This window comes from Osmerus eperlanus, chromosome 19 (genome assembly GCF_963692335.1).
Source record: "Osmerus eperlanus chromosome 19, fOsmEpe2.1, whole genome shotgun sequence".
Taxonomy (NCBI): Eukaryota; Metazoa; Chordata; class Actinopteri; order Osmeriformes; family Osmeridae; genus Osmerus; species Osmerus eperlanus.
The window spans coordinates 14,717,157-14,729,612 of record NC_085036.1 but is presented as its reverse complement, the minus strand read 5'-3'; the positions used below and the strand labels follow the sequence as shown (position 1 = coordinate 14,729,612).

The 12,456-nt window shown below is 51.8% G+C and overlaps 1 protein-coding gene across 1 annotated transcript in view; it reads right to left on the bottom strand.

The window, feature by feature from the left end:
* The window catches only part of LOC134039845 (unconventional myosin-XVIIIa-like), a 61,931-nt gene that overhangs the window by 14,608 nt on the left and 34,867 nt on the right, over positions 1-12,456 (bottom strand). The window contains exons 21-28 of the mRNA XM_062485964.1: positions 10,256-10,384; positions 6,382-6,525; positions 5,737-5,826; positions 5,517-5,636; positions 5,232-5,349; positions 3,965-4,092; positions 3,540-3,694; positions 195-318 (exon numbers count right to left, since the gene is read on the bottom strand). Of these exons, the coding sequence (XP_062341948.1) occupies positions 195-318; positions 3,540-3,694; positions 3,965-4,092; positions 5,232-5,349; positions 5,517-5,636; positions 5,737-5,826; positions 6,382-6,525; positions 10,256-10,384 (1,008 nt within the window). The remainder of the gene's footprint in view (positions 1-194; positions 319-3,539; positions 3,695-3,964; positions 4,093-5,231; positions 5,350-5,516; positions 5,637-5,736; positions 5,827-6,381; positions 6,526-10,255; positions 10,385-12,456) is intronic.

Genomic DNA, 12,456 nt, shown 5'->3' with positions numbered 1-12,456 from the left:
GAGGTGACGGGGACAGGGACAGGGTTCCACCAGGGAGTAGGTCTGACCCTGTCATCCATCATCTGAGACTGTGTTAGACACACGGGAATGTGTGTATATCAGTGTGTATATCAGTGTGTATATCAGTGTGTATATCAGTGTGTATATCAGTGTTCACACGTGTGTGTGTGTGTGTGTGTGTGTGTGCTCCCTACCTGCAGCTGCTGTCGGAGACTGAAGATCTCTCCGGTCATCATGTCCTTCTCCCTGGCCAGCTTCTCTCTCTGGGTCCTCTCTCTCTGCACCTCCTCCTGGGTCTGGCTCTGCTCCAGGTCAAACCTGGCACACACACACAAACACACACACACACACACACACAAACACACACACCCACCCAGGGTCAGAGGTCGGGAACAGGCCTTTCTAAACGACGGGAGGACTGGCGGCAAGTCTGGTGCCTAACCTTTTCATGTTCCTGTTAAATTTGCCTGAAAACGCCTAAACAGCATACCCAAAGTAAATTGGAAGCTGTTCTTGAACCATTTGGAGTACATGCATGTAAATGATCTCTTTTGAAAGCTGACACTCTGAAGTTATGTCCCCTGTTGTCAGGACCCCTGTCAGTCCTTCTAGTGTTGAGTAATAGAAGCTTGAACACAAGGAAAGTGAAAATTTATATTTCCGCCTAGATTTTGTTTTGAAAACAGAGGCCTGAAGAGGCCTAGAGGTGGTAGGTATTATCTGGAAGACTAAATTGGACCACAGGTTGAAGCCTTACCCAATTCAAATCAAAAGTCAAACATAATACCACAATATATTCATATTTGACACATGTTTTTATAAGAATACATCCAGGAATTTTCTAAAAGGGTCTTTTGGAGACTCCAAAATGACCCTTTGTAACCAAGGTCAAGGTCAAATAAAAAGGTATTATTTTTCATAATTGTTATCTCTGGCCCATCTCTGGTACTTAGAAATATCATATATAATAGCTAAATCCCTAATTAGTAATACTGAAACACAAAAACTGAAGCATGAACACATTGGAGTGCTTTATCTGATTCCAAGGATTGGCGCACAAAGAACACTGATTCTGTCAACCATATTGCGCAATCGACTGTTATTTTGAAGGCTCCACAGACGCATACAAATGAGGTATTGGCATTTTCAGCTAGCTGTCAGCTACAAGGCTAACGAGCTAATTTCAGAGCCAGTCGAAGCCAGTTCGAGAAATTTGTTTAGAACGAGTGTGGGGGGGGGGGGGCGGGGGGGGGGCAGGACGCACAGACCTAGTTGGCTTTAGAGGGCTGTCAACGGGGCATGGAAGCTCCTATTGGGTCGAACAAGGTGTCAATCAAAAGGGGAGGGTTCAACGGACATTTTGAGACCTTCATTTTGTAAATACTCCGTTGATAAACCGGACAAAATAACACTTTTATGTGAACAAGTTGTTTCTTCCGTCGGCTAACTTGCATAATGAAACAAAGGATAATGGCTATTCATGAACGTAAAACATTGTATTTGGACGAATTACTTTACATGGTTAGATACTTTGAACCCTTGGGACTTACGCAGATCAAGTTTTGATGGCATGATTTGCACACCTGGACCTATTTGAACAACTTAGGGTGAGTACAACTTTTTTCTTTGGCATTGTTGAAGGAATGTTCACCGGAAAAAGACGTTGACTTTGCTTGCTATTGTGACTTGATCTTGAATTGGTTTATTTCAATGGAAGCACAAGAATCGTAGCTTTCCAACGATGTATAACATGTGTAGCGTCTAAAAAATATATTTGTTAGAATTTAGTGCGTCGTAACTGAGGAAGGGGGAGGCAGCATTTTTGTCTCGCGGGCGAAACAGGAGCGTTTAAGGATGATGAATTATTGAAAGTCTGAGTGCTTTTGTTTGAAGGTAAATCATTTAGTTAGGAGTTCATCCTCCCATCAAGACTGTTACTACAGCAGGTCTGTTACTACAGCAGGTCTGTTACTACAGGAGGTCTGTTGCTACAGCAGGTCTGTTACTACAGCAGGTCTGTTACTACAGGAGGTCTGTTACTACAGCAGGTCTGTTACTACAGCAGGTCTGTGACTACAGGAGGTCTGTTACTACAGCAGGTCTGTTACTACAGCAGGTCTGTTACTACAGGAGGTCTGTTACTACAGGAGGTCTGTTACTCCAGGAGGTCTGTTACTACAGCAGGTCTGTTACTACAGCAGGTCTGTTACTACAGGAGGTCTGTTACTACAGGAGGTCTGTTACTACAGGAGGTCTGTTACTACAGCAGGTCTGTTACTACAGCAGGTCTGTTACTCCAGGAGGTCTGTTACTACAGGAGGTCTGTTACTCCAGGAGGTCTGTTACTCCAGGAGGTCTGTTACTACAGCAGGTCTGTTACTACAGCAGGTCTGTTACTACAGGAGGTCTGTTACTCCAGGAGGTCTGTTACTACAGGAGGTCTGTTACTCCAGGAGGTCTGTTACTCCAGGAGGTCTGTTACTACAGGAGGTCTGTTACTACAGCAGGTCTGTTACTACAGCAGGTCTGTTACTACAGGAGGTCTGTTACTACAGGAGGTCTGTGTTTTCACCTCATAATCTGATCTGCACTCAGCTTTAAATGTTACCAGTTGGCTGTTATTTAGAAAACGTGATTGCATCTCAATCTTGAGAACAGCGCTGCTGTTCGTAACTTTTGGGCCCCAACACTAAGCTGCATTCTAGAGTGTTCCCAACTGTCGACTTCCTGTGATTCTCCTCTGCCAAGAAGAGGCATCTCTAGCATTTGCGCAGCTGAAAATCATTACTCCAACAGAGCATCTTCAATTACCCTCAGGGGAGGGATCACTTTCTGCCATCGCCTCTCAAGTGCTGCGAGTCTGACTCATTTCCTCCTGCTAATGCAGCTCCTCAGACCTGTTCTGCCTCTCGTCCCTGTTCTCCAAAGCAGCTGACCTGATCCCTGTGTGTCCAAGTGTGTGTGTGTCCAGGTGTGTGTGTGTCCAGGTGTGTGTGTGTCCAGGTGTGTGTGTGTCCAGGTGTGTGTGTGTGTGTGTCCAGGTGTGTGTGTCCAGGTGTGTGTGTGTGTGTCCAGGTGTGTGTGTGTCCAGGTGTGTGTGTGTCCAGGTGTGTGTGTGTGTCCAGGTGTGTGTGTGTCCAGGTGTGTGTGTGTCCAGGTGTGTGTGTGTGTCCAGGTGTGTGTGTCCAGGTGTGTGTGTGTCCAGGTGTGTGTGTGTGTCCAGGTGTGTGTGTCCAGGTGTGTGTGTGTCCAGGTGTGTGTGTGTGTGTCCAGGTGTGTGTGTGTGTCCAGGTGTGTGTGTCCAGGTGTGTGTGTCCAGGTGTGTGTGTGTCCAGGTGTGTGTGTGTGTCCAGGTGTGTGTGTGTGTCCAGGTGTGTGTGTGTGTGTCCAGGTGTGTGTGTGTGTCCAGGTGTGTGTGTGTGTCCAGGTGTGTGTGTGTGTCCAGGTGTGTGTGTGTCCAGGTGTGTGTGTGTGTCCAGGTGTGTGTGTGTCCAGGTGTGTGTGTGTCCAGGTGTGTGTGTGTCCAGGTGTGTGTGCACCTCCTCTGCTTCTTCTCCAGCTCGTGGTTGCGTCTCTGCTGTTCCTCCAGGTGCAGCTTGGTGTCCTGCAGCTCTGCAGTCATCCTCTGGCTCTTCTTCTTTAGCTGCTGCATGCTCCTCTGCTGCTCCTCACTGTCCGCCTGCAGCTCCGCCAGCTGACACACACACACACACAGTTTACTAAAAGTTTGACAACAGCCAATCTGAGTGCCAGGTGAGATGATGCGTTACATCATCAGTGCATCTGATGAGAAGAAATTCTGCAACGATTCTGTTTATGATGACAATAATATCCCCTCATCCCCTTTATTGCCTCCCCCTCCACCCCCCATCCTCTCCTCTCCTCCCCCCCTCCTCACCCTTCTCTCCAGGTGTCTCTCCCCCCTCCTCACCCTTCTCTCCAGGTGTCTCTCCCCCCTCCTCACCCTTCTCTCCAGGTGTCTCTTGGCCTGTTGCTCTGTCTCCAGCTTGTCCTCAGACTCCTGCTGGAGTCTCTTCTTGGTGAACTCTGTCTCTCTGATCGCCCTGTCGTACTTCAGACGCCACTCCCCACCTGGGTGGGGGGAGGGGGGGAGGGGGGGAGGGGGGGAGGGGGGAGAGGAAAGGCGGAATCAAATGAAATTTGCGATGACAGAGCCTTTAATCCAGGACTGTCTGCCTGCATGGAGGAACCAGCTTTGAGCGGCTGAAGTTGGTATCAGCAGCAACACTGCAGATCTGCTGGAGTCTAGACGAGATGCCAACAGATCTGGAAACTTCCCTCAAACAAACTTCTTTCATCAAAACCTAAAGCTCTGGGTAGTACCAGGCAAGCTCTTTAAGACTCAGGAAGGAAGGAGGGTTTTTAAAAGAAAGTTCTCAATCATCCAGTGCTCAAACTGCAGAAAGCAGGAGACTCATATACTGAGAAACCTCCATGCTACAAGGTCAGTCAGCATTTCAACCACAATGGTCTTCATCAAGGGGGGCTGGAGGTCAGGGGGGCTGGAGGCCAGAGGGCTGAAGGTCAGGGGGCTGGAGGACTGGGGGGCTGAAGGTCTGGGGGGCTGGAGGTCAGGGGGGCTGGAGGTCAGGGGGCTGAAGGTCTGGGGGGCTGGAGGTCAGGGGGGCTGGAGGTCAGGTGGGCTGGAGGTTAGGGGGGCTGGAGGTCAGGGGGGCTGGAGGCCAGAGGGCTGAAGGTCAGGGGGCTGAAGGTCTGGGGGGCTGGAGGTCAGGGGGGCTGGAGGTCAGGTGGGCTGGAGGTTAGGGGGGCTGGAGGTCAGGGGGGCTGGAGGCCAGAGGGCTGAAGGTCAGGGGGCTGGAGGACTGGGGGGCTGAAGGTCTGGGGGGCTGGAGGTCAGGGGGGCTGGAGGTTAGGGGGGCTGGAGGTCAGGGGGCTGGAAGTCAGGGGGGCCTGGAGGTCAGGGGGGCTGGAGGTCAGGGGGGATGGAAGTCTGGGAGGCTGAAGTTCTGAGGGCTGGAAGTCTGGGGGGCTGGAGGTCAGGGGGGCTGGAGGTCAGGGGGCTGGAGGTCAGGGGGCTGGAGGTCAGGGGGGCTGGAGGTCAGGGGGCTGGAGGTCAGGGGGGCTGGAAGTCAGGGGGGCTGGAGGTCAGGGGGCTGGAGGTCAGGGGGGCTGGAAGTCTGGGGGGCTGGAGGTCAGGGGGCTGGAGGTCAGGGGGGCTGGAAGTCTGGGGGCTGGAGGTCAGCGCTCACCTGAGTCGTCCTCGTCATCGTCCAGCTCCCCGTTGAGCTCTGCTGTCCTGATCAGACGAGCCTCCATCACCTCCATCTCCATACAGCCCAGCTGCTTCTTCACAGCATCCAACTTAGTCTACACACACACACACACACACACACACACACACACACAACTACAGTTTACATGTGCAGTCAGTTTGTCTGTCTCTTTGTTTATCTGTATGTGTCTCTGTGTGTGTGTGTGTGTCTCTGGTGAGTGTATGCATGTGTGTGTGTGTGTGTGTATGTGGGGGGGTGTACCTGCATCTCCTTCATGTCTTTCTCCAGTCTTAGTCTCTCTGAAGTCTCTGTCTCCAGCAGCTGGGACGCTGATTCTCCTGTGTTCCTCTCATCAGCCAGCTCAGCCGACAGCTCCGAGATCTGCTCTCACACACACACACACACACACACACACACACGTCAGTATACCCTCTGACCAGGTCCTCCACCCTCCCCCAGTACAGACTCCCAGAGGACCCACCCTGCTCTCCAGACTCTCGCCGTTCTGCCTCAGCTCGTTCCTCTCCTTCTCCACCTTCTCCAGCTTCCCTCTGAGCAGCAGGATCTCCTCCTGGAGGAGAGAGAAGGCCAGGGTGGTCAGACAGCCCAGAGAGAGGAGCAGCAGCAGGCGGCCTCCGAGGCCCACACACAGCCCCAGGGAGACCAGCCATGCCACCACGCCTGCCCACAGCCGCCAGCCCATCCCTGCTCCCAAACACACGACGGGAACAAGGAGATGAAGAGCTGCAGGAACGGCGTTCTCTGAAGAGGAGATCACGCAGCGTGTTATGCAACGCGGAGGAGAGGAGGCAGGGCGTGGGCGGCAGGCAGATCCTAGCCTCACACACACACAGTCTCTGCTGAGGGGACTGCTCACAGACAGCAGGTCTAACCAGGCGTCCAGGCCAGCCGGGCAAGCTGCTGCTTCACTGTGTCAGCGTTCTGTACGTTGTGTGTCCTGAAGGAATATGTTCAGGTGAACGATCACATGAGCAGAGAGAGACAGGCTGATGGACAGAGAGAGACTGATAGAGATACAGACAGATAGACAGGATGATAGACAGGATGATAGATGGAGAGAGACAGACAGATAGATGAAGAGAGAGACAGACAGACAGCTCCTTACGTCCTTATCTTTGAGCTGTTCCTCGGTCATCTGGACCTGGACAAGGGGTCTGACGGTGGTGAACAGCCTCCACCAGGGCCAGCCCTTCACTCCCCGGTTCTTCTGGATGTTCTTCTGGATGCAGCGGATAGCCCGGTCCTGGACCTGCTCTCTCACACACACACACACACACACACACACACACACACACACACACACACACACACACACACACACACACACACACACACAGTGTGTCTGTCAGCCATGCTGTGGCAGGAGACAAGCCACAGATCTGCTGCTCCATGACTGGAAGCACTTCTTATTCATTAAATCAAACATCAATATCTGTTGGCAGCCATGGCGCTGTGTTCTGCTGCATTCTGCTGCATGTGTGTGTGTGTGTCTGTGTGCACAAGGAGCAGATTAAGGGAAACCCAATTAGCGCTGCTCCATTCTGAACATCAAGCAGAATCTGGCCCGAAGGCAGCCTGTATGGCCAATTAGGATTTGTCACACCATGAAAGCTTTAACCCACTGCGAAATGCAGTGAATCTCTCTCTCTCTCACACACACTCAATAGGCCTCATTTGTGATGTTTAGCCCATAATAAATATGACAAACAAAAGATTAGGACACTTGAGTGACAGCAATACACAATGTGATTTTCGTATCTGGCATTAAGGGGCTCTGACTGAGACAAAGCTGGGAGAGAGAGGATCCAGACTACTGGGAGAGAGAGGATCCAGACTACTGGGAGAGAGAGGATCCTGACTACTGGGAGAGAGAGGATCCAGACTACTGGGAGAGAGAGGATCCAGACTACTGGGAGAGAGAGGATCCTGACTACTGGGAGAGAGAGGATCCAGACTACTGGGAGAGAGAGGATCCAGACTACTGGGAGAGAGAGGATCCAGATTACTGGGAGAGAGAGGATCCTGACTACTGGGAGAGAGAGGATCCTGACTACTGGGAGAGAGAGGATCCTGACTACTGGGAGAGAGAGGATCCTGACTACTGGGAGAGAGGATCCTGACTACTGGGAGAGAGAGGATCCTGACTACTGGGAGAGAGAGGATCCTGACTACTGGGAGAGAGAGGATCCTGACTACTGGGAGAGAGAGGATCCTGACTACTGGGAGAGAGAGGATCCTGACTACTGGGAGAGAGAGGATCCTGACTACTGGGAGAGAGCAATGTCATACTAGATGTCACTATTGGCTGAGTCCTAATGATTCTGAAGTGACTGGTCCAGGATCAGCCCTCTGCCCCTCTCTCCCTCTCTCGATCAGGGACACGGCAGGGCCCTCTGCCCCTCTCTCCCTCTCTCGATCAGGGACACGGCAGGTGTGACTGGTCCAGGATCAGCCCTCTGCCCCTCTCTCCCTCTCTCGATCAGGGACACGGCAGGGCCCTCTGCCCCTCTCTCCCTCTCTCGATCAGGGACACGGCAGGTTCTCAGACACAGGAGCTCCATCAGTCAGGGGACGCACATCTGAAGCAGCTGTGGATGAAGGGACCATCCTCCTCTAGACAGCAGTTTCCTGCACCACAACAGAGGCCCCTCCTCCTCTAGACAGCAGTTTCCTGCACCACAACAGAGGCCCCTCCTCCTCTAGACAGCAGTTTCCTGCACCACAACAGAGGCCCCTCCTCTTCTAGACAGCAGTTTCCTGCACCACAACAGAGGCCCCTCCTCTTCTAGACAGCAGTTTCCTGCACCACAACAGAGGCCCCTCCTCTTCTAGACAGCAGTTTCCTGCACCACAACAGAGGCCCCTCCTCTGTGTTCTGGTTTCTGGTTGGTGTCTCTGGGTAAACACTGCCACCTGCTCCTAATCCCCCTCTCTCTCTCAGCCCTGCAGCAGGAGAGCTTGCACGCCCCCCGCACGCCCCCGGGACAGGGGAGAGGCAGGGCCTGATGAGTTTCATTATAGAGTCGTTACTGTAAGACAGGCCTCTGGGTGAAAACACACCAAGTTAATCTGCCTTGTGGAGATGGATGAGGAGCCTCCCACAGAAATACATCACTTCACTGCCTTTGTCCAATTACAGCAGTCAGAGGTTGGTGGATCTGGAATAACTACTTTCTCACCAACGGCACATTTGCCTAGCGGGCGATAAGTGCTAAGAAACCCTCCTGCTGGTCTGTTATCACAGAGAGAACTGCCAGTATCAAAAGGGGCTTTTTTCCACTGAAAAGTAAAACAAATATAGCTTACATTACTTTCTACTGAAAGCATACAATCTTGCATGTGAATATCCCTCATGTTGTACACAGGTTTTCAGATACAGCAAGCTGCTGAATGAGGACATTCATCAAGTGCAAAACAGCAATGAGGTTGAGAAGAGTGAAGTCTGGACCATGAAATAACTTCATTTTATCACAACACACAAATCGTATTATTCTAGAAACACGTTTCCATTTGTCCACTGAAATAGGAGCCGCAGTAACTGACTGAAACTAATCCTAGTGGCGTCCAGGAGAAATATGATCTCTGCTCTCGTATCTCTCATCTGAAACCCCAGAACTACAACATAAGTTACTAACAACTTAAATTCAGAAAATATCTACAAGAAGAAAATAATGATGTTTTCAGCACTGCTGCATTTAGAAAGGGGAAATGCATAAGGGCATTTGTGAAAATCGTGCCCTTGTGCTAATGGATGTTGTAACCGTGCAGCCACCTAGAAAGCTGCCAGGTTTCCCCATGCTCCTCTGACCTTGCAGAGGATTAGAAACAGCTACGCTTCCAGCCGGACCAAAACTTGAATGAGGACCTTTCAACTTCATAAGAGGAAAAACCCTGGTCTTTAGTTGGCTCCTATCTTCCCATGACTCAGAAGCTGCTTCTCTTGCCATGACTCAGAAGCTGCTTCTCTTCCCATGACTCAGAAGCTGCTTCTCTTCCCATGACTCAGAAGCTGCTTCTCTTGCCATGACTCAGAAGCTGCTTCTCTTGCCATGGGGGGGGGAGGGAGGGGAGCCGAAGATGAATAATAGGAGCGAAGATAACAAAAACAAACGGGGCCAGCTACAAAACAGAACCACCTAGTAAGACCTTCCCAGGAAGAAACAGCCAAGGTTCTGAGGTTCCCAGTTGAGGATCATGAAGTCCAGAAGGGGTTCTGAAGCAGAGAGTCAGCAACGCCCCCTGGAGGAGGCTGGGTGTAATCACAGAGACATCACAGCCAGGACAGGGACAGACTGAGGCCATAGACCTACTAGGATGGAGAGAAGGGGCCAGCCTCACAGACAGATGAATGGATGAAGGGATGGATGAAGTGAAGGCGTGCGAGACAATGACCCATAGGACGGATGGACAGGGGGCGGAGATTGAGGATGACATGTCACTTCCTCGTCCCAGCGGCCACGGTGATTGGTTGGATGAGTGATGGGTTGGCCTGATGGATTTACAGAGTCTCTCTCTGATTACTTTCAGATTTACAGCAGCGTTGTGTCTACAGCTCAAGCATGCCACAGAGCACACAGCCTCTGCTGTCACCTAACCCTCATCAGTTACGGACTTCTCCACAGCAACACCTCACTCTCCACAGCAACACCTCACTCTCCACAGCAACACCTCACTCTCCACAGCAACACCTCACTCTCTCCACAGCAACACCTCACTCTCCACAGCAACACCTCACTCTCCACAGCAACACCTCACTCTCCACAGTAACACTCTCCACAGCAACACCTCACTCTCCACAGCAACACCTCACTCTCCACAGCAACACCTCACTCTCCACAGCAACACCTCACTCTCCACAGCAACACCGCACTCTCCATAGTAACACCTCACTCTCCACAGTAACACCTCACTCTCTCCACACTGGAGTGTGTGTGTGGTCCTGTACAGTAGTGTGTGTGTGTGTGTGTGAGGTCCTGTACCTTCCTCTTCTTGAAGGCCTGTCTTGCCAGGTATCCGGAGCAGGCAGCCTGAAACAGGGTGATGTTCCTCCTGGTCTGCTCATCTCTCTGCTCCTCCAGCTGAGTCAACGTACCTGCTCTGAAGAACAACTGCAGAACACACACACAATCAAACGTACACACACACATAAGCAGACACACACACAGCTTAGATCAGCTCAGCATTTCAAGACACACAACCTGTCATTGTATCAAAGCCCAGTTCAAACAAAACTCCTCATCTGTTCTTCAAAAGACTTCCTGTTTGTTTGGCACTTAAGTTGATTAAAATCCAATGTATTGAAGAACTATTAGTACAGACCAGAGTGTCCTTGTAAAAAAAATTAACTAAATTAATTAATTAATTAAGAAGTATGGCTCGTTCCAGCCCAGTAAGAGCCAGCAAGATCTACAGAGCTCTACCCCAAACCTTGAGGAGAAACTATGTTTGAATCATTAGATTACACATGTTGGACACAACAGTCAACCAAGTCCCTTAGGGGTCAAAGGTGTGACATTAAAACAGCCAATAGGAACCCCCCCCCCCCCCCCCCCAGCAGAGAGAGGGAGGAGAGGACTGTGTGAGGATTCAACCACAAGGAAGACAGACAGCTGAAGATTAAATTTGGTCTGTTAGAATCTGGCTCCACAAAGCCGTTTAGTCTTACTACGTGACCCCCAGTGAGCGAGTGTGTGCGCGTGTGTGTGCGCGATACAGTAACATGACATCAAACTGATAAATCAAAGGTCATGTATCATCATGGCAGCAGCTATGTGACGGTGCAGCCAGCTGGGAGCAGAGCTGCTGTAATTGGCATTCTGCAGGGGTAGCTGTTGCTAGGAGGCGGTTGGAATGCTCTGTGAATGACCATCTTGGCGCTAATCCACTCCTGAGCCGGGTTCAAACCCAGCGCCCCGGAGGCTGCAGCAGCAGCCTGGTAGTAATCACCCTCCCTGCCACGTCCTAATAAGCTCCACCACAGCAGCTGGGAATCTGTCCTGCGCTGTTCTCTGCTCAACACACAATGTTTCTTCCTTGATTTCTCTTCTTGGCCGGAGGCCACCTTCCATCTGACGGGATTAAACCTCGGTGTGCCAGGCTCTGTTTACCCTGATTAGTCTACAAGTAGCAGGGTGGAAGAGCACAGACAGGTCCATCACCTGGGAGGAACGTGTCTGAAAGGCAAGAACACTCAGCTGTGTCTCACCAGGGGGTCTGGAGAGAGACCCCTCTGATCCTGGTCTCACCAGGGGGTCTGGAGAGAGACCACTCTGATCCTGGTCTCACCAGGGGGTCTGGAGAGAGACCACTCTGATCCTGGTCTCACCAGGGGGTCTGGAGAGAGACCACTCTGATCTTGCCTTCTAGTCCACCGCCAGGAGACCAGCAGGACACACACACACACACACACACTCGTACACGGGCAGCACTTGGCAGTGAGCTCAGAGACGAACACAAACACATTCCTCAGGGGTGTTTAGGAGGAGGAGTCAGCATTCCTGCTTCTGCTCTCTGCTGTGGTCTCTCTGCTGTGGTCTCTGTGCTGTGGTCTCTCTGCTGTGGTCTGTGCTGTGGTCTCTGTGCTGTGGTCTCTCTACTGTGGTCTCTACTGTGGTCTCTCTGCTGTGGTCTCTCTGCTGTGGTCTCTCTGCTGTGGTCTCTGTGCTGTGGTCTCTCTGCTGTGGTCTCTCTGCTGTGGTCTCTCTGATTTGGTCACTCTGCTGTGGTCTCTCTGCTGTGGTCTCTCTGCTGTGGTCTCTGTGCTGTGGTCTCTGTGCTGTGGTCTCTCTGCTGTGGTCTCTCTGATTTGGTCACTCTGCTGTGGTCTCTGTGCTGTGGTCTCTCTGCTGTGGTCTCTCTGCTGTGGTCTCTCTGCTGTGGTCTCCCTGCTGTGGTCTCTCTGCTGTGGTCTCTGCTGTGGTCTCCCTGCTGTGGTCTCTGCTGTGGTCTCCCTGCTGTGGTCTCTGTGTTGTGGTCTCTCTGCTGTGGTCTCTGTGCTGTGGTCTCTCTGCTGTGGTCTCTCTGCTGTGGTCTCTGTGCTGTGGTCTCTCTGCTGTGGTCTCCCTGCTGTGGTCTCCCTGCTGTGGTCTCTGCTGTGGTCTCCCTGCTGTGGTCTCCCTGCTGTGGTCTCTCTGCTGTGGTCTCTGTGCTGTGGTCTCTCTGCTGTGGTCTCTCTGCTGTG